Source organism: Microtus pennsylvanicus, chromosome 6 (assembly GCF_037038515.1).
Source record: "Microtus pennsylvanicus isolate mMicPen1 chromosome 6, mMicPen1.hap1, whole genome shotgun sequence".
NCBI classification, from domain to species: domain Eukaryota; kingdom Metazoa; phylum Chordata; class Mammalia; order Rodentia; family Cricetidae; genus Microtus; species Microtus pennsylvanicus.
Genome location: NC_134584.1, coordinates 42,976,904 through 42,999,136, shown reverse-complemented (window position 1 = coordinate 42,999,136; position 22,233 = coordinate 42,976,904). Strand labels below are relative to the sequence as shown.

At 42.2% G+C, this 22,233-nt stretch overlaps 1 protein-coding gene across 2 annotated transcripts in view; it reads left to right on the top strand.

Moving 5' to 3' along the window:
• The window catches only part of Elovl7 (ELOVL fatty acid elongase 7), a 77,424-nt gene extending 57,626 nt beyond the window's left edge, over nucleotides 1-19,798 (top strand). For both annotated transcript variants that reach the window (XM_075976092.1, XM_075976093.1), the window contains 3 exons: nucleotides 8,339-8,444; nucleotides 13,921-14,057; nucleotides 17,096-19,798. In XM_075976092.1, coding sequence (XP_075832207.1) covers nucleotides 8,339-8,444; nucleotides 13,921-14,057; nucleotides 17,096-17,305 — 453 coding nt within the window. In that variant the 3' untranslated portion in view covers nucleotides 17,306-19,798. The remainder of the gene's footprint in view (nucleotides 1-8,338; nucleotides 8,445-13,920; nucleotides 14,058-17,095) is intronic.
• Nucleotides 19,799-22,233: the final 2,435 nt, after the last annotated feature.

Sequence of the window (22,233 nt, the reverse complement as noted above, 5' to 3'; positions counted from 1 at the left end):
TCAGTAGGTCCTGGGTGGAGCTGGGCAATTCCCTTTTCTGAGTTTCTCAGCTGATCTTTGAGAAGCTGCTTGCCATAGACACATGGTTCAACATTCAGGTGCCTTAGCATTGCATGCGTTAGGTGAAAGACCCTCAGAGAGGACCTTTCCTCTCTGATGAAGACCCCAGAACCAGGACACTCCGAGACCAGGCCACAGGATGCAATTAGCAAGAGGTTTATTGAGTAAACACAGGTACCTGCGGGCAGCAAGTCTTTCGGAGGACTTGCGCACCTGCCAACTGGAGGACGGGCTTTTTATAGGGAAGAGCAAAAAGCAAGTTTACAGAAGCAAAAGCGTGGTTATCGATCGACCGGAATGAGGCGGGGGCATGAATGGTTTCCCCTCTTAGCATGGGTGTCAGCAAGAAGCAAGTTTACAGAAGCAAAAGCGTGGTTATCGGAATGCGGCGGGGGGCATGAAAGGTTTCCTCTCTCAGCATGGATGCCTGGCAACAGTCATCCTGTTCCTATCTTATAACTAACCTGCTTTGTTGACATCCTATCTTATTGACATCTTGCCTTGCAGTCTTCCTATCTCTATCTCCTGCTCTCCCAGGCACCTGGGATGTTCTTATGGGAGCAGGCTGGCTGCTGATCCGGAGATTTGTTTAAAACAAACAGGACATTCCCCCGGGAGCATGCTAGCTGCGGGTTTTGAGGAGGGGGTCTGTGGGGTCTTTCATTTCCCCCTTTTTCTTTTGTTAATGAGTTAAATCTTTTACTCAAAGCAATTACAGAACCTCGGTATCTTGTTGTGGTAACATGTGATACTGATGGGTCAGTACTAGGGCCTGAATGACTGACAGCCTATCTTTTATAAACTGGACCAGGCGGTTTAAGATGCAAGGCCCAAACAGGAGTAGCAGAAGGAGGATAATCAAGGGACCCATCAAAGAAGACAATAGAGTTGTAAACCAGGGAGACTTATTAACCCATCCGTCGAACCATCCTTGTTGTGATTCGAACAGCTTTGTCTCTGTCTTAACCTCTCTCTAAGCTTGGTCATGGATCTTCTAACCAATCCAGTATGGTCAGCATAGAAGTAACATTTTCCCCTGAGTGTAGCACAAAGACTCCCTTTCTTTAAAAGCAACAGGTCCAGGCCCCTCCTGTTATGGAGCACCACCTCTGAAAGATTTGCTCAGACAATAGCCATATGAAAACTAGTACAACTGATGGGACAAAATAACTTATACTTTACAGAGCAGTATTGGGAGAAGATAGTAGAACATCTCTAGGGTGTACATAGCTCTTAACAAAATTATCTGAATGAGGCTTGAAAGTAACTACATGGTAGACATTGTGAACCACTGTAGACCCGAGAATAGCACCCAACACTGTGGCAATAATAGTCTATTGACTACAAAGAGCTTAACTCAGCCCTAAGAAACACATGGATGCCTTCTCATAAGAGGCAAGTTCAGTATTATGAATACAAATCTCTTTTGCTGTAGACACCGGGAGTGTTGTTCCTCAACTCCAGAGAATGTGCCGGAGAAGTCAGTTTCGGTCCAGCTGGCACCACATGGCATCTACAGGTTTCCATTGCATCCTGTAGCATCAGCTTTATCCAAATGTACAGGGTTGTGTCCATTGTGAGAACTTTAACAAACAATGAGAGAAAATACAATACAGGATGACAAATGTTTAAAACAAAACAAAAAGCCCTAAAACCAGAGGACAGCGAATGAGGACATAAATATCTTTTTGAGACTGACTTACTCAGGCTTTACATTTGTAAGTACAGCATTAAAAAAAAGTTTTAACATCCCATTGATATCTATTTTATCATATATTAAACCATATCTGTTTATCTTTTGAAAGCCATATCATTTCATAACCCCACAGATTAAAACAAGATTTTCCTGTAGAAAAACAAAACCTATCAAGAGGTAAGGAAGCTTTAGGTGTGTTTGCTTTTTCTCTGAAGTTATCTGCACAAAACGGTCTGATCCGGAAAAATCTCAAACTGTAAAAAAATAATTCCTGTCAATAGGTCCCAGACACACAGTGGAGGAACAGAACAGAATTGCCTTTTGCTTCTGCTGTCTGATATTGTGCTTCAAAAGACCCTAAAAAAATGAGCAGAGCCCTGTGGGTTTCTGACTCTAGGAAAGAAGAGCCTTAAAGGTGATATAAGCCCACCTTATAGCGGATGTGCCTGCCCTGTGTAAGCCTTGAGCTCAGGATTTCATCACCAGGGTCAGCCACTGTCAGCGGATACATGAGCAGCAGCTAACTAGCCAGGCAACAGAACTAGTGGCAGCGATTGCCGGGGTGTTTTGAACCCAGGACAGGACAGGAGGGAGGGAGGTCTGTCCAGTCATTTGCTGGTCTCCAGGGCCAATTATGTCAATTTGTTCTTTTAGAATCTTATTTATCCTATCTATCTGCCCTGAGCTTTGGGGTTGGTAAGCTTAAGTTCCAATTGATCCCCAATGTCTTGGCCACACCCTAACTTACCTGGGCAACAAAGGCAGGTCTATTATGGGACATGATTATCTTGGGCATCCCAAACCTTAGGATGATTTTTTTTTATGATCTTCTTAGCCATTACATTGGATGTCTCAATCTTGGTCAATGTATGATGGCTGTCTTCTTTGGCAAATGTGTGGCCTCCTGGAGGCTCAAAATTTCAGCAGATGTCAACAGTCCTTTTTGTCTGTATATTGCTTTGAAGCATACCTGCTGTTAGTATAGACGTTCCCTCTGCCATCTGTAGAGCTTGTATCAAAGCCACAAGTTCAGCGTTCCAGTCGGGCCGCCATCCCTGAAGGGAGGTTACTGGCCCAGATCATTTGCTTCCTGTCCACCAATGTTGCCCCCGCCTTCCGCTTACCTTCAGTCTTGTGTACCTGCTTAGCTCGGACCGCCAGCCTTGTGCCCCTGGCAAGCTTCGCCCTCATTTTCGGCTCTGTCTGGCACAGCTTAGTCTGCCATTTTGCCATTCGCCTGTCCTTTATGCAGATGCTGGCAAGATCCATAGTCCATCGACGTCAGCCCAGCACAGGAGCAGTAGTCTGGCACAGGAGGGCACCTGTGGTAGCATGGTGACTGCTGTATCACAGTCTGACATGGGTGAGGGGAGCAAGACTGTAGAGTGAGCAGTCAGAGCTCATGCAGGCTTTAGAGCAAGCACAGCACCAAGGCAGTTGCTAGGAGGTGAGGATTTCTTCAGCGGTGATGGCAGGGAGAGGTGGTCATCCTGGTGAGGAGGGCGTGGTAGAGGCAGAGGCAGACAAGCAGCCTGCGTCTCCTGCAGAACTGAAAACAGCAGCGAAAGCAAAAGTCCCTCGTTTGGTCAACAAAAGGCTTTGGTCATACATTCAGAAGTGACCAGGGAGGAACGAGTCATTTATTTGTCTTTTTCCCAAATTTCTAGTTCGTACGGTGTCCAGTTTGTATTCTTTACTCAGTTCCAGTGTTCCTCTTCATTTGTCTTTGATCTTCTGTTGCCCAGGCTCCTAATCTGTCTGAGTCCTATCTTTCTTTTGCTTCCCGCCTCTCTCTCTTTCGCTTCCCTTTCTCTGTCCCTCGTTTAACATTTTTTTTTTGGTCTCTCCAAATTTTACTAGGTATAATCTTGTGACCTATCTACTTGCTGTAACTTTTTCTTATATCTGATGTTGCCTGTCCTATGTAGGCCATGGCTACTGCTGTCTGCTGACCTTCAGAGGTTGGGTAAAATGCCTGTAAACTTTTATTAATCATTTAAGGAGCATAGATTGTAACTGGTCCCTGGAGAACCTCTCTTACCTTGGCCGAATTAGTGGGGTGCCTTGCAGCCCCCCCCTGAGATTTGCCATGAGCCCAGCATTTTGACTGTCAGTTTCTCCCTTTAAGAATTAATTAGACATTATCATGTAGAAGACTGAAGATAGATCCATATTTATCTCTATGCACAAAACTGAAATCCAAACAAATTAAAGACCTTAACATAAAACCAACAATATTGAACTTTTTATAGAAGGAAAAAATGTTTAAAATTCATTTTCAAACACAGCCTCAGTGGCATAGACGTTGAGAGAAACAATCAATAAATAAGATTTTTAAAACTGAGACGCTTTTTGTATAGCAAAGGATATAATCAACGGAATGTAATATCAACCTGTAGAATGGGGAGGTATCATGAGGCATATAAGGAACTTAGGAACTTAATCCTCATAAAAACAAATATTTCAGTACAATTATGTCACAGACCAAAACTGTAAATTCTCAACAAATGAACTTGAAATGACTGAAAGATATTTAAAATTTGCTTAAATATAACATCCTTAATCATCAGGGAAATGCAAATTAAACAATTCTGAGATTTTATCTTATTCCTGTAAAACTGACCAAGATTAAAAATATCATTTGACAATTTATGCTTACAGCTACTTTGAACATTAGCATGGTGGATTTTCAGAATTAGATAACATATTACCTTAAAAACTTAGCGACATCCTTTATATTATCATTGACAGAATCTGAAAACAACCCAAAATGCACCTTTTTTATATTAATAATAAATGAGAATCTTTGCCATGTTTTTTTTTTAAATAGCCATAAACATTATAAAGAGTCAAAAGGGCCATTTTAACTCAACCTCATCATTCAGTAACACCCCCTTTGCCATCGTAGTGGGGTGAGAGGCTTTAGCAGATCTTTGCCTTGTGGGGCAACTCGGGGCCCCCACCTTATCACAAGCATTGTGAGCAAACAAGTGTTAAATTCAGATCTAAACATGGGCTGGCTTAGAAGCTCAGCTGGGCTGTTCATATGGCCCTGGCCCTGTGCCAGGCCTTTTACAGCAATAGTTCTTGAAGACAGTGTAGTCCTGCATCCATCTAAACAGAGCTGGGAATTTACTTCCTCTGGACACACTGCATAGTAAGAAATATAGAAACCAACAATCTGTAGTTTTTTTTTTTTATAAGCATATTATTTTAAAGTGACTTAATTTAATTTTCCCAATTTTTAAACCAGAGGCTTTTACCTGGATGCAGCACATGATGACTGGTATAGAGCATCCCCGGAAGACAGATGTTATCAGGGCTGGTAGGCCCTTTTAATGTCAGCTTACTCCATTACCTGCCACTTCTGAATCCACATTTACCATTTACCAACAGCCACAGGGATATTTACTTGCAATCTCTTGCCCTACTGCCAAAATGGAAAGGTCCAGGTTCTTTAGGGGACCTTTGCTTTTTAATAGGGTATCCGACCCCAGAGAAATAACCTACTGTAGGTTCCCAGGCTTACTGGGTCCTGTGGGGAGGAATTAGCACCAGCTTGGACCCAACTGGCTGGCATGTGTCTCCACAGGAGGCCTTAGTTCTGTGACCCTGGCGTTAGCACCAGCTACTTCCCCTGGGCAAGGGCCACAGATCTTTGGCACAAGGTTTTACATGGCATTTGCAGATGGGGGCTGCCATTCAATCTCTAGCACCTTATTTTCCAGGGAAAACAAGCCTTCTCCACAGGGAACCCCACTGGGGATCCTCCCAGGACCTGGCTTCAGTCTCAGCTCTGTCCATAGTGAGCTCCTAGTTGTATAGCACAAGCCTCCCATACCCCACCTCAGTACTCACAGCAATCTAGCAGCTTTTCTCTGAATGGGATTCCAGAGGCCCCAGGAGGAATTCCCTCCAGGGAACTTGTGAGGTCAGGATTGGTCCACCGTCTGGAAGCCTCAACTCAGTTCCTCTTTAGCCCTCACACTGCCAGTAGCAGCTGTGAAGACCTTTGCACTGGCTGTAGGGGGAGGGAACACCTTGGACTGTCTAAGGCAGCCCTCCTCCCCCAGTCCTCCCCTGCGCTGCTGGTGGACTTCAGGTCAGCAAGAGAGGACGTCACTCTCAGCACAAGGATTTCAGGGGGTGCCCACAGCTGCCCCCTTCTCTGACTTGGGCCAGGGTTGCTGCCATGCCCTGCCCTGCGTCCTGCTGAGAAGTTTGCTCAGAGGCTGGTTGCCCGCCTAGGCCTGGCTCCAGGCTGTCCCGCAGGAGATCACAGCCCTGCTCCCTCCCCCCTTGCAACAGCAAGCAGGGCAGTTCAGCAGCACAGCCTCAGCAAGGCACAGCCTAGAGAAGTAAAGGAGGGGCAGACTGTCAGCGTTCCTTTTGGATTTTCATAGAGTTGGGGTCAAAGAGGTGGTTATTTACTGCCCCATGGTACCAGATTTAGACTCGAGTACAAACAGATATACAAAACAAAGAACATATTAAGCACAAAAATACACAGACAATACAGATGCGCCGGCGCGGATTCGGCGTAATGCCGAAAGCAGAATTTCAGACGGAGACAATGGGAGTCCAGACCTCCCTTCTCCAACCAGATCCACGTATCTTTCCGACACGGGTTGAGCCCCGAAGGCTCCAGACGCCCCTGGAACGTCTTCCAAAAGGCTGCGAGGGAAAGTCCGAACTCGTCAGTTCCTTTCTACCTCGCCAGATTCAGAGCACTCAGATCTGAGCGTACAGAGCTTAACAAAGAACACAAATGACACAGACACAGACTAACGAATGGGTGCTGGCCAGCTTACCTCCCGGTGGTGGGTCGGTAGCTCCTGGGTGAAGGTCTTCAATTCCCGGCCCATGCACCAAATGAAAGACCCTCAGAGAGGACCTTTCCTCTCTGATGAAGACCCCAGAACCAGGACACTCCGAGACCAGGCCACAGGATGCAATTAGCAAGAGGTTTATTGAGTAAACACAGGTACCTGCGGGCAGCAAGTCTTTCGGAGGACTTGCGCACCTGCCAACTGGAGGACGGGCTTTTTATAGGGAAGAGCAAAAAGCAAGTTTACAGAAGCAAAAGCGTGGTTATCGATCGACCGGAATGAGGCGGGGGCATGAATGGTTTCCCCTCTTAGCATGGGTGTCAGCAAGAAGCAAGTTTACAGAAGCAAAAGCGTGGTTATCGGAATGCGGCGGGGGGCATGAAAGGTTTCCTCTCTCAGCATGGATGCCTGGCAACAGTCATCCTGTTCCTATCTTATAACTAACCTGCTTTGTTGACATCCTATCTTATTGACATCTTGCCTTGCAGTCTTCCTATCTCTATCTCCTGCTCTCCCAGGCACCTGGGATGTTCTTATGGGAGCAGGCTGGCTGCTGATCCGGAGATTTGTTTAAAACAAACAGGACATTCCCCCGGGAGCATGCTAGCTGCGGGTTTTGAGGAGGGGGTCTGTGGGGTCTTTCAAGGAACAAAACAAAGCACATAGGCCCCATCTCTTGCGATCTGATGTCCTGTGGGCATGGAGTACACATGGGTATTTTTAAATTATTTTTTCATATTGTAACTTGCAGCCACATTTAGGATCTATTGATCTAGTTCAGAACCCCCACTGGGGGATGGGGGAGATAAAGGACCTAAGAAGTTGAGCTGCTTACCCAGAGACATACTGGAAGTTTATGATCCCTATGTTATGCACCGGGCTGTGCTCTTTCATGTGCATAAGCAAATGCGTTTGGCTTTATTGACTCTACTTTGCATATTCTCAGCAGCAACTTCCATAAGGAAATTGTTTTCCGCCTCGAGGCCGTCCAAGTTTTCCTGACACAGTAATGCTTTGTGTTATGCCCTGAATTTGAAAGTCTAACTTTACTCTGGTGCTGTGAACTTTTCTGTTAGCGCATTCTTCCAACACCCAGCGCCCCTCCCCTGCTCCTGTAGCAAGCCTCCACTGGGCATGCGCAATCTCAATGGTCTCCTTGTTGCTGTTCTTATTCTTCCTATGGAGCTTTGCTGTCTTGTCCACGGTATTTTTCAGATTAACTCTTCAAGATTTTCAAGACTTTCACCATTTGTTTTCTTTGGTAATATGTTCTTTTTGTTTGCTTATTTGTTTTCAAGTCCTCTGTCAGTTTGCCTAACCTCTTATGATAGGATGTTTTAGAGAGCGATTAGAATGAAATAATCTCAGCCCTGGGAACTACGGCTGAACTTCTGGCTGTCATGTAGGTCAAAACTTAGTAAGATTTATTTATTTATTTTTTAATCAATAGTATTTTTTTTTCAGTAGGTTCTGGCCAGAGTTTTCACTGTGTATATTTGATTTTCAAATCTGCACAAACCTTCTTCTCACTTTCTTTTTGGCCCTCTCATTGATTATGTATCATACCTGACCTCATGCATGTTGGTTCGCCTTTGAGCAGCACCCTGGAGAACCAGCTACCCCTGCCAGCATCCTGCAAAGCAACCCATAGGCAGCCAATTGTAAAATTGTTTACCCTTTACCAATACTTTTGCAATGCTCAACAAGTTATTGCTTAGTTTTTATGAACTTGATTTTCTTTAAACTATTTCAGATCTTTTTTGTTCTGCGTAAGAAAAACAACCAGGTGACCTTCCTTCATGTCTTCCATCACACAATCATGCCGTGGACCTGGTGGTTTGGAGTCAAATTTGCTGCAGGTAGAAAAGGGGGAGCTGGGGTCATGTGATATATGGGTCGACGTTTCGGTGTGCTACAAACACAAATTCTGTCCTTAAATGAGATTTATAAGATTTTTTTTAAAAAAAATAATCAAAGCACCAGTTTGGTTAAACTTCTGACTTTGACATTATTGCCTGAAGCACACGTGTAGGACTCTTAATTAAATCCCCACCCCAAGTCTCCAGACATGAAGACTTTTGAGTAAGGCCTTCTATGCAGTTTTTAGTTTTGTTTATTTTTTTTTGTTTCCCTTTAGAGTCCTATGACATGTTTTTCAGTGAAATCGGTAATGAATAAAAAGATAAAATATCAAAAGTTTTGGATTAATTGATATCTACTTAAATAATATTCCGAGTTTGTTCACAAAAAGTCAGAATAATATCTCTAGTTCTATGTTTTGTTTGCCTTCAGATTCTTGACACCCGACATACCCCTTCTTAGTCTGCTCTGTGTTGCTATAAGATTACTAGAGGCTGGTGAAGAAAAGAGGTCTGCTTTGCTTGCGGTTTTGGATGCTGAAAACTCAAGACCCGGCAGAATTATCTGTTTGGGAAGATCTAGCAATGTAATATGGCATATGGCATCCACGCAGAACTGGCAAGGGGAAGAGCGAGAGGAGGCGGGGAGTGGACAAACCCACAGAGGATGAGAACAGAGAGGCGTAAGGAGAGAAGAGCAAGAGACGTGGGGACGCCCTGACCTAAAATCTGCAGGGTTTGACCTAATCGCCTCGCACTAGGCTCCATCTCTTAAGGGCCCCACTACCTATCAGTCCAGTTGCGTTGGAGGCAAAGCTTTTGGCACATGAACACTTGATACATCTAAGATGTGGCAGACAACACCGCAACAGCTTCAAAGATGAGCCAGATCGCTATTTCAACTCCCCAAAGCAGTCTGTCACAGGACACATTTTGGTTTTAGTTTTGTTTCTTCAGGTCAGAGGTAGTTTCAACCAAAAGCTTGAGCCGAGGTGTCTGATTCATTTTGGTTTGCTATGTCTGAGCACCTAGAAATGGAAAAAGTAAGCAATAAGTTTATTCTTTCATAAAGTTTGAAATAAACAACGTCTCCAAGCATGTATTTCTAGGTTAGCAAACTGCTGCGAGAATTATTCATTCTATTTCTTTAGCATCAAGAAGTCACAGATACCCATAATTTTAAACCTTTATTATTTAATTCATCTGAAAGTTTCTTATTTTTGCTTTCTCCCAAATGCATATTGAGCCCCTCAGGTCTCTTAAGTCAGATACACTAACATCTTACTTATATTTATGAAAAACTGGAAAATTCTTCAACACATGCCCCCTAGGAGTAGCTATGATTTCAATACCCAGTCCTAGGGTGGTCACGATGTCTTGTGTGTCTAAAGGCAGGCAAAGAAAATGATACAGAGAAGTATCTGTGCAAACTTCCTCATTAACCCCGTGACTGCTAATGATCAAAGGTGACTGCTTTACTTTTTAAGATACTAATAGAGGTATTCTCACTCCCTTTAGTTTATTTCTGTCTCTTCCATAACACCAGGATATAGCTGGACTTCTGTATCTGTGGACTCTGCATCCCTGAATTCACCCAACCAGAGATTAAAACCAAGGAAGAGAAACTGCTCCTGTACTAAACCTTGTACCGATATTTTCCTTGCCGTTATTCTCTAAGCAATACGGTACAGAAGTGCTCCCTTTGCATGCACGTGGTTTCCTATTATAAAGTCTGTGGGCACATGTGCACAGGTTCTGTGCATTAAGTCCACCGTTTTCTGTAAGGAGCTTTGAATTTCCACCAGAGGATTTTTTAAAAAATATTTATTTATTATGTACACAATATTCTGCCTCCGTGTATGCCTGCAGGTCAGAAGAGGGCACCAGATCTCGTTACAGATGGTTGTGAGCCACCATGTGGTTGCTGGGAATTGAACTCAGGACCTTTGGAAGAGCAGGCAATGCTCTTAACCACTGAACCATCTCTCCAGCCCCCACCAGAGGATTTGAAACCTCCCTCTCATGGGGCTCGAGGAACTCTATATACTACATCACAACTCTGAAAAAGAAGTGGGAGAAAAAAATCGGAAGGCAGTGCTCCCAAATACACAGGTGCCTTGAAGACACCAAAGCCACCATGTTCCCCTCAGCTTCTTTATCCTTTCTGTGGTCCTCCCTTCTTCCCGTTTTGAATATCTACTAATTCCACTCTAGGAAACATAAATTTTCTTTAAAGAATGAATTGAGTGTTTTTCTCTACTTTGTTTGACTTCGTTGATGGTCTAAGCTTCCATTTCAAAACAAGTCATACTTTCAAGAAGTGCAGATTCAAGCAAGGATGCCCTTGGGGATGAAAATGTCCCATGTCTATGGACTTCAAGCACTTTGTTATAGTGTCTTCACTCATCACCTTAATCCCCATCTCCTTTAAAGGGTGGGCCAGGTAAAAAGAGAATGTCTTGTGTCTCTAGTGTGCTCTGTGAGCTGGTGATCCGGCTTAGTCTTAAGTGTGGGGTTCTTGTCTACAGGCCTACATCTTTTGCCCTGTCTTTTCAATAGCGGGCCCAGCAACAGGATTTGTTTCCAGAAGTGTGGTTTGACCAGGGCTGTGTTCCTAGGACAAGCCTGTCTGTTTAAACTAATCTTTGCAGATACTGGAACACAGACAATCTCTGTTTGACTTCTTATTGCCTTCTGTGCTCTCTTTTGGGATACTAGCACCCCAAATTTCCCTTATAATAGGAGGAAAATATTTTCATGGTAGCTTTTTCTATTAACTATATAAATACCCCCTTTGGGAAATGTAGAGAATTATTCTAATTACCCAGGTGGTTCTTTTATTTTCTCCAAACCAAAAGAGGTAATATTTGAGGCAACTGCTTGTAACTCATTCTGAGATGCTTGCTTTTCGGGCCCATTCTTGTAAAGAAAGCAATACTTCACTTGAAAAGCCTTCTGAGGAAAAAAGTAAAAAGCATTACTAATTAAAATGTGATTGTTTTATCAACAAACTTACTACAATAATATGTCAGAAAGCAATCATTAGAGAAAATAAGTAAGTTGAATTTCATTTGGCAGCTTATTTTGCTCAGAACTCTTCTTTGATTTAACCCTCTTAACTAATCCCTAATCCATACTAGTCCCTGTACAAGATCCTCAGCTTAGTGAATTTAAATCACTGGTTCTCAACCTTCTTAATGCTGCAACCTTTTAGTACAGTTCCTCATGTTGTAGTGGAATTATTTTTATAAATAATTCATAATTTTTTATTGCTGCCTCAACTGCAATTTTGCTACTGCTATGAATCATATTATAAATATCTGATATTCAGGGCAGTCTTAGGTGACCCCTGTGAAAGGGTTTTAGATGCTCAGGGGTCACGACCAACAGGTGGAGAACTACTGATTTAAATGGTAAAGGTAACATGGAGAAAGTGGTGTCTTCGTGAGGAAGAGCTCGACACAAGCCCTTCTGAAAGCTGAGCTGTACTTCCTGTCTGTGTTCTTGCTGGGCACAAATGAACATACGCAATCTTCCTTTGCCCTCCCAGGAATCAGCCTGACTCCTGAGCTATTACAGGAATAGACAGCTACTCTTTTTGTCAGTTACCCTGATAGGGTGTGTCCCCTCCCTTATAATTTATTCAGGTTTCTTTTTGGGTAGAAAGATTAATCCAAATGTAAATAATAAAAGATGAGAGGAGAGTAACATGCTTCGTTGATAGTGTTGCTTTTGAAATTTGTGATAATTAAGAAATTTTTCTGCAATTTGATTAAAGTCTATGAAGTACACGGTAGCACGAGGCTTTAGATGAACATGACCTAATTATTTAAAGTGTGTTCTTTAATGGGAATACTTTAGCAATAATAGTATCTAGAAATATCCGGAATTACTGCAACTGTGAATAATTATTTTAAAATAATGGCTCTGTTGGCAAAGTTGCCTGCCTCTAAGGCCAAGCCTGATGACCCGGGTTTTATTCTCAGAACCCACATCGTGGAAGGAGAGAACCAATGGCCACGAGCTGTCCTCTTACCTCCACATGTGTGCTGGAACCTGCATGCACATATATAACTCTTCACACAAATGAGTGTACATAAAGTAATTCATTCTGCTTTGCTTGTGTTTTATAATGCCTTTTCCACAGACAATTCAAGGTGACTATGAGTTACTAGTTCTACCATAATTAGTTGCAAGTTTTAGGTTATTTCTGGAACTAAAGACTTCCAGAATTGAAGAAATGGATTATTTTGTAGAAAAACTTAAATTCCAGGTCAAGTTAATCATGTATAATTCAGACTTATCTAGGTTGAACATCTCAAGAAAGAAACCCTAGGGAGAAATGTTGGGGCTTTTCTTCCTTCACCATCAGTGAAGCACCCTGCTGTCCCTTCTGCCAAAGACAGCTGAAGGCAACCAGAATGCTTCTTTTCTTGTGTCCTTTGCTTCTCTTCCTAATTAAAGATGGTGAAATTAAAAGAGAAAAACATAATCAAATGGAAGCAGTCTCACTAAAAGGATGGCTTAATTGTCAATAACTATTTATTTTGAAATCACAATAATTGATTATAGCAGTTCTAGCGTAGCTTACTAATGACTTCCAGTGGTTTCCTGACAGAATGTTTGTGGTGCTAAAAATATCTAATGCACAGTATTGAGAGTGTGGAAGAGAAACCTGATTCCACACAATGATTATGTCTGTAGCATTACTCATGAGAGCCCAAATTAGAGGCAATCCAAATGGCTTACAATAGAAGACCGGATAAATATTGATGCATTTATATGCATAATGCTGAACAATGGGAAAAAGGCAAATTGTTGGTGTATACACCAACATGCAAGAAACTCAAAGCCATTGTGTTGTATGAAAGGAGGCGGGAATAAAAGAGTCTGTGCTGTGTGGTTCTCTCTATGTGAAATGAACTAGCAGGCAAAATTAATAGTTGTTGATAGAAATTGCATAATGGTCACCTTAGAGGGATGCATTCATGAAACAGCACAAAGAGGCCTTGGTGGTGTTGAATATTCTGTGTCTTGATTTTTGTGGTGGTTATGAGAATAAGTAGGTTGTACGTATATGAAACATCTTAATTTGTACATTTAAGATTAAGATAATTTTTTTCACCTTATAAATGTTAACCTTCCCTAAAAATACATTTCGATTCTTATTAAGATATGTAGCATTTTTAAGATATTAGCCTAATTTGTTCAAAGTAAACTCAAATCACAGGAGCATCTTAAGACTAAAACATAACATAGAGCGACAAGCTCATTGGTTTAGTAAGATTTCTGTTGCATTTGACTAAATGTTTTCCTGAACTCCTTGTCTGATGGCCGCTTCACAGAATTGCTATTTCTGATGTATTTTTCTTCTTCTGTCTAAACTTAGAGAAAAGATGACACTGACATCTTAGGACAAATGTGTCTGATTTTAAGAACCCAGGAGCTGTTTTAAAATAACCTTCTTCTCTCTCAGGTGGTCTGGGAACATTCCATGCCTTCTTAAACACAGCCGTGCATGTGGTCATGTATTCCTACTATGGACTGTGTGCCATGGGGCCGGCATACCAGAAGTATTTATGGTGGAAAAAGCATTTGACATCTTTACAGCTTGTGAGTAACTGGTTTTCTTTACCTATGAAACCATAGCTCAGTCCCCTGTCTTCTCTGTGAGGTAGGAGTTTAGATGAATCCAGAATGGTCTGAAGAAATAAGTTGCTTGCCTCTGTGGGATATCCTTCACTGTTGTGACTCAGTCAGGAGCTCTGTCAGCTAAAAATAAAGCAGGTTTGTTATCTCGGAGTCTCAAATGATTATATCAGCATCTTCATCCTTATAATGGTCTGAGATACAGCCACAAAAACATGTTTATAATCAAAATAATATCAAAGCTATGTGGCCATAAATAAGAATAATTCTAAGGTATGAGTTAGGAATTCCATATTCTGAATCAACGTTGAAGGACTGTAATGTAGAAGGAAGGGTGGGCATAACTGTGTGCTTGCCTGTCTAGTCCTGACTGGTCAGTTTGTCTTTCTTCTCCTGAGACAAGAGGGCTGTGAGGACTGCAGGTGTGAAGGAATGTAAGACACGTGGGTTATACAGGCTGGACAGTGCCCGCAAGTCAACAGTGCTTCAGAGAGTAAGGCATTGAGTCTAGACCAAATAATTCCTCATAAGAATTCATTCTAAAAATATATGATATGCAATTTTCTTAATAACTGAGTGAAAATGACCCATTTTAGTGTTATTACCCTCTTTTAAAAGAATCCTGCCGCTGGGTGGTGGTGGCGGCGCACGCCTTTAATCCCAGCACTCGGGAGGCAGAGGCAGGTGGATCTCTGTGAGTTCGAGGCCAGCCTGGTCTACAAGAGCTAGTTCCAGGACAGGAACCAAAAAGCTATGGAGAAACTCTGTCTTGAAAAAAATCCAAGAAAAAAAAAAAGAATCCTGCCATCTCCATATTCCTCTCAGTGAAGTATATTGTCAATTGGGTGCTGTTCTCGGCCAGCGACACCAAGGAGGGGCTAGGACTGAGGCATAGTTAGCCTGCTGGGGACTTTCTATTAAAGTCCTACACTTGCAAAGTGAAATTAGATGCAGCCCTCTAAGGGGTTCTCAGATGACAGACAAGGGCTTCAGCCTCCAACACTCCTCCACGAAGATCAGGGGAGCTCTTTCCAATTAGCTGTGGTATCTAAAGTTGGCAGTGATCTCAATGGCTAACCAAGAGGAAGCAGCAAAACAAATATTGTCATTCCTACTTTTGTTTTATACTTACTTTGGAAGACTGTGAGGTCCTGGTAGTTATTCTCCATGGCTGCTTTCCTTTGAAGTGCTTTTCTCATTGGGCAGTAATATGTGATCACACTATGTTTGCAGATTCTCTGCACATATATGTGGAATTAAAATACCTAACTAGAAAGGCAGGGGGGGAAATAAACTGGACTGAGATATAACTTAGTACAGAAGAGTTTGCTTAGCTTCTACAAGCTGCTTAGCTACAAACCATAAAAATGAAAAATAAATGAATTAATAAGTAAAATTCTGTCTCCCTAGGGTGATCGTTATATTTATTTTGTTTTCATTCAACTTTCCACCTTATGCATATGTATATATTTATACCTTTTAAAGATTTCATAGTTACTACATTCATAATCTTATATTGGGTTTTTTTATCTAACAAATGTGACACATTTTAAATAAAGCTAGCCAGACACGCTTGTGCACACCTGCAGCCCCGGCCCTTGGGAGGTGGAGGGAGGAAAATCAGAAGTTCAAGGTCAGGTCATGCTCTGCAAGATTGAAGCCAGCCTGTACTTTGTTTCTGAAAAACAAAAATTTCAGTAAAGTGGAAAGCTTTGTACATGGTAATAAAGGCTAGACATCCGTGTGTCACTTTTCTGAAGCACACACGTGTGTGGAGGACTCTGTCCCACCTTTCCAAGGTTTCACTATTCTCTTGCCAAATGAGAGGCCCCACTAGACAAGGAAGCCATGGAAGTCTGCGAGGCTGCTTCAGTGAAGGTTGATGGTCCCAATAAAGTTATATTGCAAGAAACAACGTAAGAAACTTAATCCCTGTTCATCAGCTCATAGGCGCTATTTCTTTATAAACATTTACTTTTCTAAAACTTCCCTGGAACATAACTGACCTTTACTCAGGAATAAAAAGGTACCAAGTGAGGGGGGGGGACAGTGGCATCAAGAAGACTCAATGGGTAACGGTGTTTTCCACCAACCCCAATGACCTGAGTTTGATCCTAGAGACCCACACAGTGGAAGGAGAGAGCTAACCTCTGGCCTGCACAGGCATGCCATGGCTCTTATATGTCCCCTCTCTACAAGACAAACATCAAGGACACCCAAGAACATCTGGACATTAGCATCGAAAGCCTCCTTATTATGACTATGCAGACTCTTGCAGCCCACAGAGTCTGGGAGTCTCCCTGGGGCCAGATGGTGTGCCCCCATTCTCCTTACTTCTTCTTGGCAGATGGGACTTCTTCCTCTCCTTGGAGGGGAAGTCTCACTATGCTGTCCAGCTGATTTCAAATTCATGAGCTTAAGCGATTCTTCTACCTCAGTCTTCCAGGTAGCTGAGATAACAACTGTGTTACCATGCCCAACTCCTTCCTAGGACAGTTTGGATCTAGGTGGTCAAGGACACATGGCGGCTATAAAGACTCTGGCAATAAGGTAGCTTTGGCTCCACCAAAGCTAGAAAAGCTCTGATTTGGACGTTAGTATCTTCTAAAACTTAAAATACTTCGTCTCTGAGAAGACAGAATGCTGGAAATCAAAAATGCCCTGAAAAAGTAGGCCATGGTGTAGTGATCCCAGCGCACAAACAATCAAACAAATAACTACCTTATTAGATACCCAAGAAGGATGCATGTTACCACACAGCACATTCCAGGGAAAATTTAAGTAGGATCTGCTGAAGTTGTGCTGTGTTAGCGCTGAATATTGATTCCCAACTCCCATTAAATTTTGACACCATACCTAACCTTATCTCACTCCTAGAGAGTCCATATTTAAAGACCTAGTGCCCCTCCCAGGAGTTACCTAGGAATGGTTGAAGGACTCATAACTAACCCCCAGTGGGTTTTTTTTGTAACTAATTTTCTTTTCATTCTCCCATCTTCCAGGTCCAGTTTGTCCTTGTCACCATCCACATAGGCCAGATCTTCTTCATGGAGGATTGCAACTATCAGTACCCAGTGTTTCTGTACATCATTATGAGTTACGGATGCATCTTCCTGCTACTGTTTCTCCATTTTTGGTACCGTGCTTATACCAAGGGTCAAAGGTTACCCAAAACTATAAAAAATGGAAATTGCAAAGCGAAGCCTCACTAAGAGACAAGTGCAGCCTGGATCTACAGTTGAGACTGATGTTTTGCCTTCCTTGACAATCAAGAGATACTCACCTATGCAGTGCATTTTGTATATTTTTCAAAACCAAAAGCTTGTATTTTTATGATAAGTTATTTGGGTTTCTGATCTTTGAGAGTCCAAAGCTCCCTGATAAGTCTTCTCAGTGGAAGAGACCTGAGCAGCCAGGAGGTTTCCTATTGCCCTTCACACTGACTGAAATGTCTCAGTGCATTTTGCTACAGCGAGAAGAGGAGATGAAGTGATATAGTACTCTTCTAGGAACTCCGGGATGATGAAAAATACTAGTGATTTTGACCATGGACGGAGATCCATAGAGTATGATAGATTCCTCCCATCTGGTGTGGAGACCTCTGACTGGCTTCTGGCTCTGTCATTCACTCCTTGCATTCAGAAGACATTAAATTCACTCTAGGGCTCAGTTCCCACTCTAAAGTGCTAATACAGGGAAAGCCCAAGTGGCTTTCTGATATTCTCATCCTAAATTGTTAGTGATAGTTGGAATGGGTCTTCTGAGTGGTTGCCACCAGCCCTGCTGGGAAGACTCCCTGACAAGTGGCACATAAGCTGTTGAAGGCCGTGGCGCTCCAGTTTCTGAGCCGATGCCTTTGACGCTAAGGTGAAGGTCATGGTTGTGCTGCAAACGAGATGACTTGTGTCAACAGGTTAATGAACACTTTGCTAATGATGAACTTACCATTGACTCTGTGTAGGCCTGACACGAGGGATGTGTCCATGAAAAAATCGCTGTGGAATTCAGTGGGGAAAGTCATAAACGGTTATAGTATAACGCCACTCTCGGATACGTCTTGTCTAAAAGAATTGTCTTGCCTAACTATGTATTAGATAGATATTTAAATGTTCATGTGATTAGCTTACCTTGGATGCCTTTAAATCACAAATTAATTTTCAAATATCTGCTATGCAAAGTGGCTTATGGAGCAACTGGAGGTGGGTGGTGGAGAATCTGAGGCCAGATGTGGTTACATTAACAAGGGCTGTTAGATTTTGGGGGACAGAGAGACGACATTATGGTTAGTATTAAACATATTTAGTGTTGTGCATACACCGCACGAAGAAATGTTTTCCAGAATCACGAATTAGCGAGGATTTTCTTTTCTTCAGACTGTAAACCATATTGTGAAGGGCTGAAATTTTTGTGGTAAATGGGTATTTTTCCCCCTTTAAAAATGGTCCTTTCTAGAGTTTTCTTGTTCTTGTTGGAGAACCAGAACCAACCTAGCAATACTTGGGTATTTGTGAAGCTGTTGATATTATTTCCTTTTCCCCTTTGAAGGAATGTTTATGTGTGAACAACTCCACTGTCATACTGACGGCCTCGGTCTGTGTGCTACAGTGTCGCTCATTTTGCCTCAAAACCTGCATCTTGGCTGACTGTAAACTCTGAGGTTTAGCCTGCTCTCTCCTGATCCATCACTCTGCACCACGCCTTCGTCTCCGCATTAACTTAATTTATAAAGTGATTTACCGTTAAGTGGCCTTTAGTGATTCCATTTGCTTGCGACGAGAAGCAGAGGATAATAGGAAGATTTTCATACTTAAAAAAAAAAGTCACAGACAAGCCTAGCTGACAGGAGCAGCTGCCCTAGTCTGTCACTGTGAAGGTCTCAGGGATCCACGTTTTCCTATTTTGACTCTGTGTGTTGATGGGACAGTATGGTAGATGTAGTTACCTACACAAGTGATTCCCAAAGACTCAAGTAGTGAAAAGACCCAAAGGAACCGAAAACAGAAAATAAAACAGGAGACTACCTACTACTTACACTACCCCTTCTCTCCTCCTCCTCCTCCTCCTCCTCCTCCTCCTCCTCCTCCTCCTCCTCCTCCTCCTCCTCCTCCTCCTCCTCCTCCTCCTCCTCCTCCTCCTCCAAGTTTTTAAAAATGTCTGGCAATGCCTGTGGACCAAGAGCAACATTGTGACATACCACGTTCTCAAATATGTGAGTGAAAACAAGGGGGTGGGATGTTGCATGAAAACAGATTACAATTGACAGAGAGACAGGTGTAAACATCAATAGATCAAAATCAATGTCACTGGCTGTAGAACTGGTAGGGCAGCGTTTGAACAGACAGAGCTTCTAATGGGGTTTTACCTACTTGTCAGGACTGTGTTGCCTTTACAACTTGCTTGCCTAATAAGCAAAAGCCAAGCTATTAAGTATAGCTTATAATAAAAGTTCTATGAGTCCTTGAGGACCAACATATATGTTATAAATGCAGATTTTTAAATATCTATGGGGTGTTACGATTTTCTGTCTTCATACTCAAGGAGAACCCTAAATTGAGTCTATATACTACATTGTTGCATAGTTTGGGAAATGATGAGATTATATCCCTTGGTTATCTCTTATTTCTGTTAACTTTTTAACTACTGAGGAAGTTGTGAGAATTTGGGTTTGTTCTCTGTGCTTTAATAAAGTTGTGGCATCACGTGTATGTGCGTGTGTGTGTGTTTCGTTTTGGAATCTAGCTGCTTTTGTTTGCATGTGTAGGAGATTCTAAGTCTGAGTAGTTGCTAAGTCAAAACACTTGGCACATTCATTATATGCTTGCTATATTCAGAATACTGTGCTGGACGTGAGTGTTCAAAATGCCTGTTGGGGCCACCTATATCTTACCACACTACAGATGAATGTTCAGAGATGATAACAGGACAGGTACTATGGGAGAAAAAGACCTGCCATTCATAATTACAAAAAATATTATGAAGGCATTTGGAGGTGAGTTTGTATTATGTAAAATGTATACAATTCAAAATGGATAGTAGGTTAGTAGACCAGATGTCTGCAAATAATAAGGATCTGGAGAGGTGGCTCAGTGGCAAAGAGCACTGGCTGTTTGTACAGAGAACCTGGGTTTGGTCCTCACATGGCAGCTTACAACTGTCTCTAAGTCTAGTTCCAAAGGATCTAGCATTCTTTCCTTGCCTCCATAGGCACCAGACAAGCCCACTATGCTCACACGCACATAAGCAAACACACACATAAGAATAAGTAAATAAGAAATTTAGAAAGAATTTTGTCATGCCTACCTGAAATAACAGTTTCTGTGTAATGATCACCTACATCTGTTGATGTAGGTGGGTCATCTGTCTATCTGTTACTTTCGTTGGTTAATAAAGAAACTGCTTTGGCTTTTGATAGGACAGCAGCTTAGATAGGCAAAGTAGACAAAACAGGATTCTGGGAGAAAGAAGCAGAGTCAGGCAGATGCCTCAGGCAGATGCTATAGCTCTCCTCTCCAAGATGGATGCAGGTTAAGATCCTTCCCGGTAAGCCCCACCACCTCGTGGTGCTACACCGATTATTAGAAGTAGGTTAATCAAGATGTGAGAATTAGCCAGTAAGAGGCTAGAGCTAATGGGCCAAGCAGTGTTTAAAAGAATACAGTTTCCGTGTAATTATTTTGGGTAAAGCTAGCCGGTGGCTGGGAGCTAGGAGGCAGGAAATGGCCCGCAGCTCCGTACTACAGAGTAGCACTGTGTGGGAGCCGGGCAGGAACACAGCCCGCAGCTCCTTCTACAATCTGTTGACACAGTTGATGGGTGGCTGATGGGAAAGCTGGGAATAGTGACTGAGGCCGGTGCAGAACGAACCCACAGATCATCTCAATGCCAATGAAAGTGAGAGCTGAGGGGTTGACATGACTTTTAGCATCTTATTGTACCATGAGATCTTCCTGCCTTAGTTTGTGTTTTGTAGTTGAACCTACATGTCCATTTCTAAATCAGCTACAATAATAATAGTAATGATTAATAATAATAATAAATAATTCTGTGGGTAGAGGAAGTTGTTAAAAGGTACGAGGCTGCTTCATTCAGTCAGATATAAGGTATTAAAGCATAGGGATTTCATAAGACAAGTGGCCCTACTTATTCACCAAAAATAACCTTTAAAGGAAGAAAGTCAGAAAAAAGAGAAGAAGGACTAGGAATTTCACTGGCAGAGGACCTGCATAGCCTGCCCCGGCCTTCATCCCCAGCACCACTAAAAAAAAATTAAAATGAAGATATGGAAGGGAGTTCTAGTCAACTAAGGAAGACCTAAATTTTAACAATTTAATATAGATTTGAACAAACCAATTATAAAAGGATTTTTAAACAACAGTTGTTTAACTGAACATGGCACAGATGACATAAGATGCTATAAGAATTTAACACTGGGTATAATCTCTGTACTGCAGCCAGATTTTAGAAAAAGTTCTTATGAAGCTACATGTACACACTGATGCATGCATGTGTTGTCTATAATCAACCGCTGTCTGGTTTTACTTTAAAATATCCTTAGAATAAGAAATGCAAGTATTAGCTGTTCCTCTAGTTCAGTGGTTCCCAACCTTCCTAATGCTGTGACCGTTTAATACAGTTCCTCACGTTGTGGTGACCCCAACCATAAAATTATTTTCCTTGCTAATTTATAACTGTAATTTTGCTACTGTTGTGAATCATAATGCAAATATCTGATATGCAGGCTATCTGATATGTGAAAGGGGTTGCAACCCACAGGTTGAGAACCACTGACCTAGAGGATACTTCATACATGGAAAACCAATCAAATGTAATGAATGGAGGCCTTAAAATCAAGGGATTTACATGTGTCTGTATTTATTGCTAGTCACAAAAATCTTGGGCTGACTAGAAGACTCAGCGGGTAAAAAAGTTCTTGCTGCTAAGCCCGATGACCCAAGCCCCAGGACCCACATGGTAGAAGGAGAGAACTGACTTCTGAAAGCTGCCCTTTGACCTAATGTAAACCAGGAAGTGGTGATAAATGTTAAATTTGGGTAACAACTTTATTAGCACACTTCTCTCTGCTTTTGTGCATACTTGAAAGTTCCCAGCTTTTAAAAAGCTCTCATATATTTTGACATTA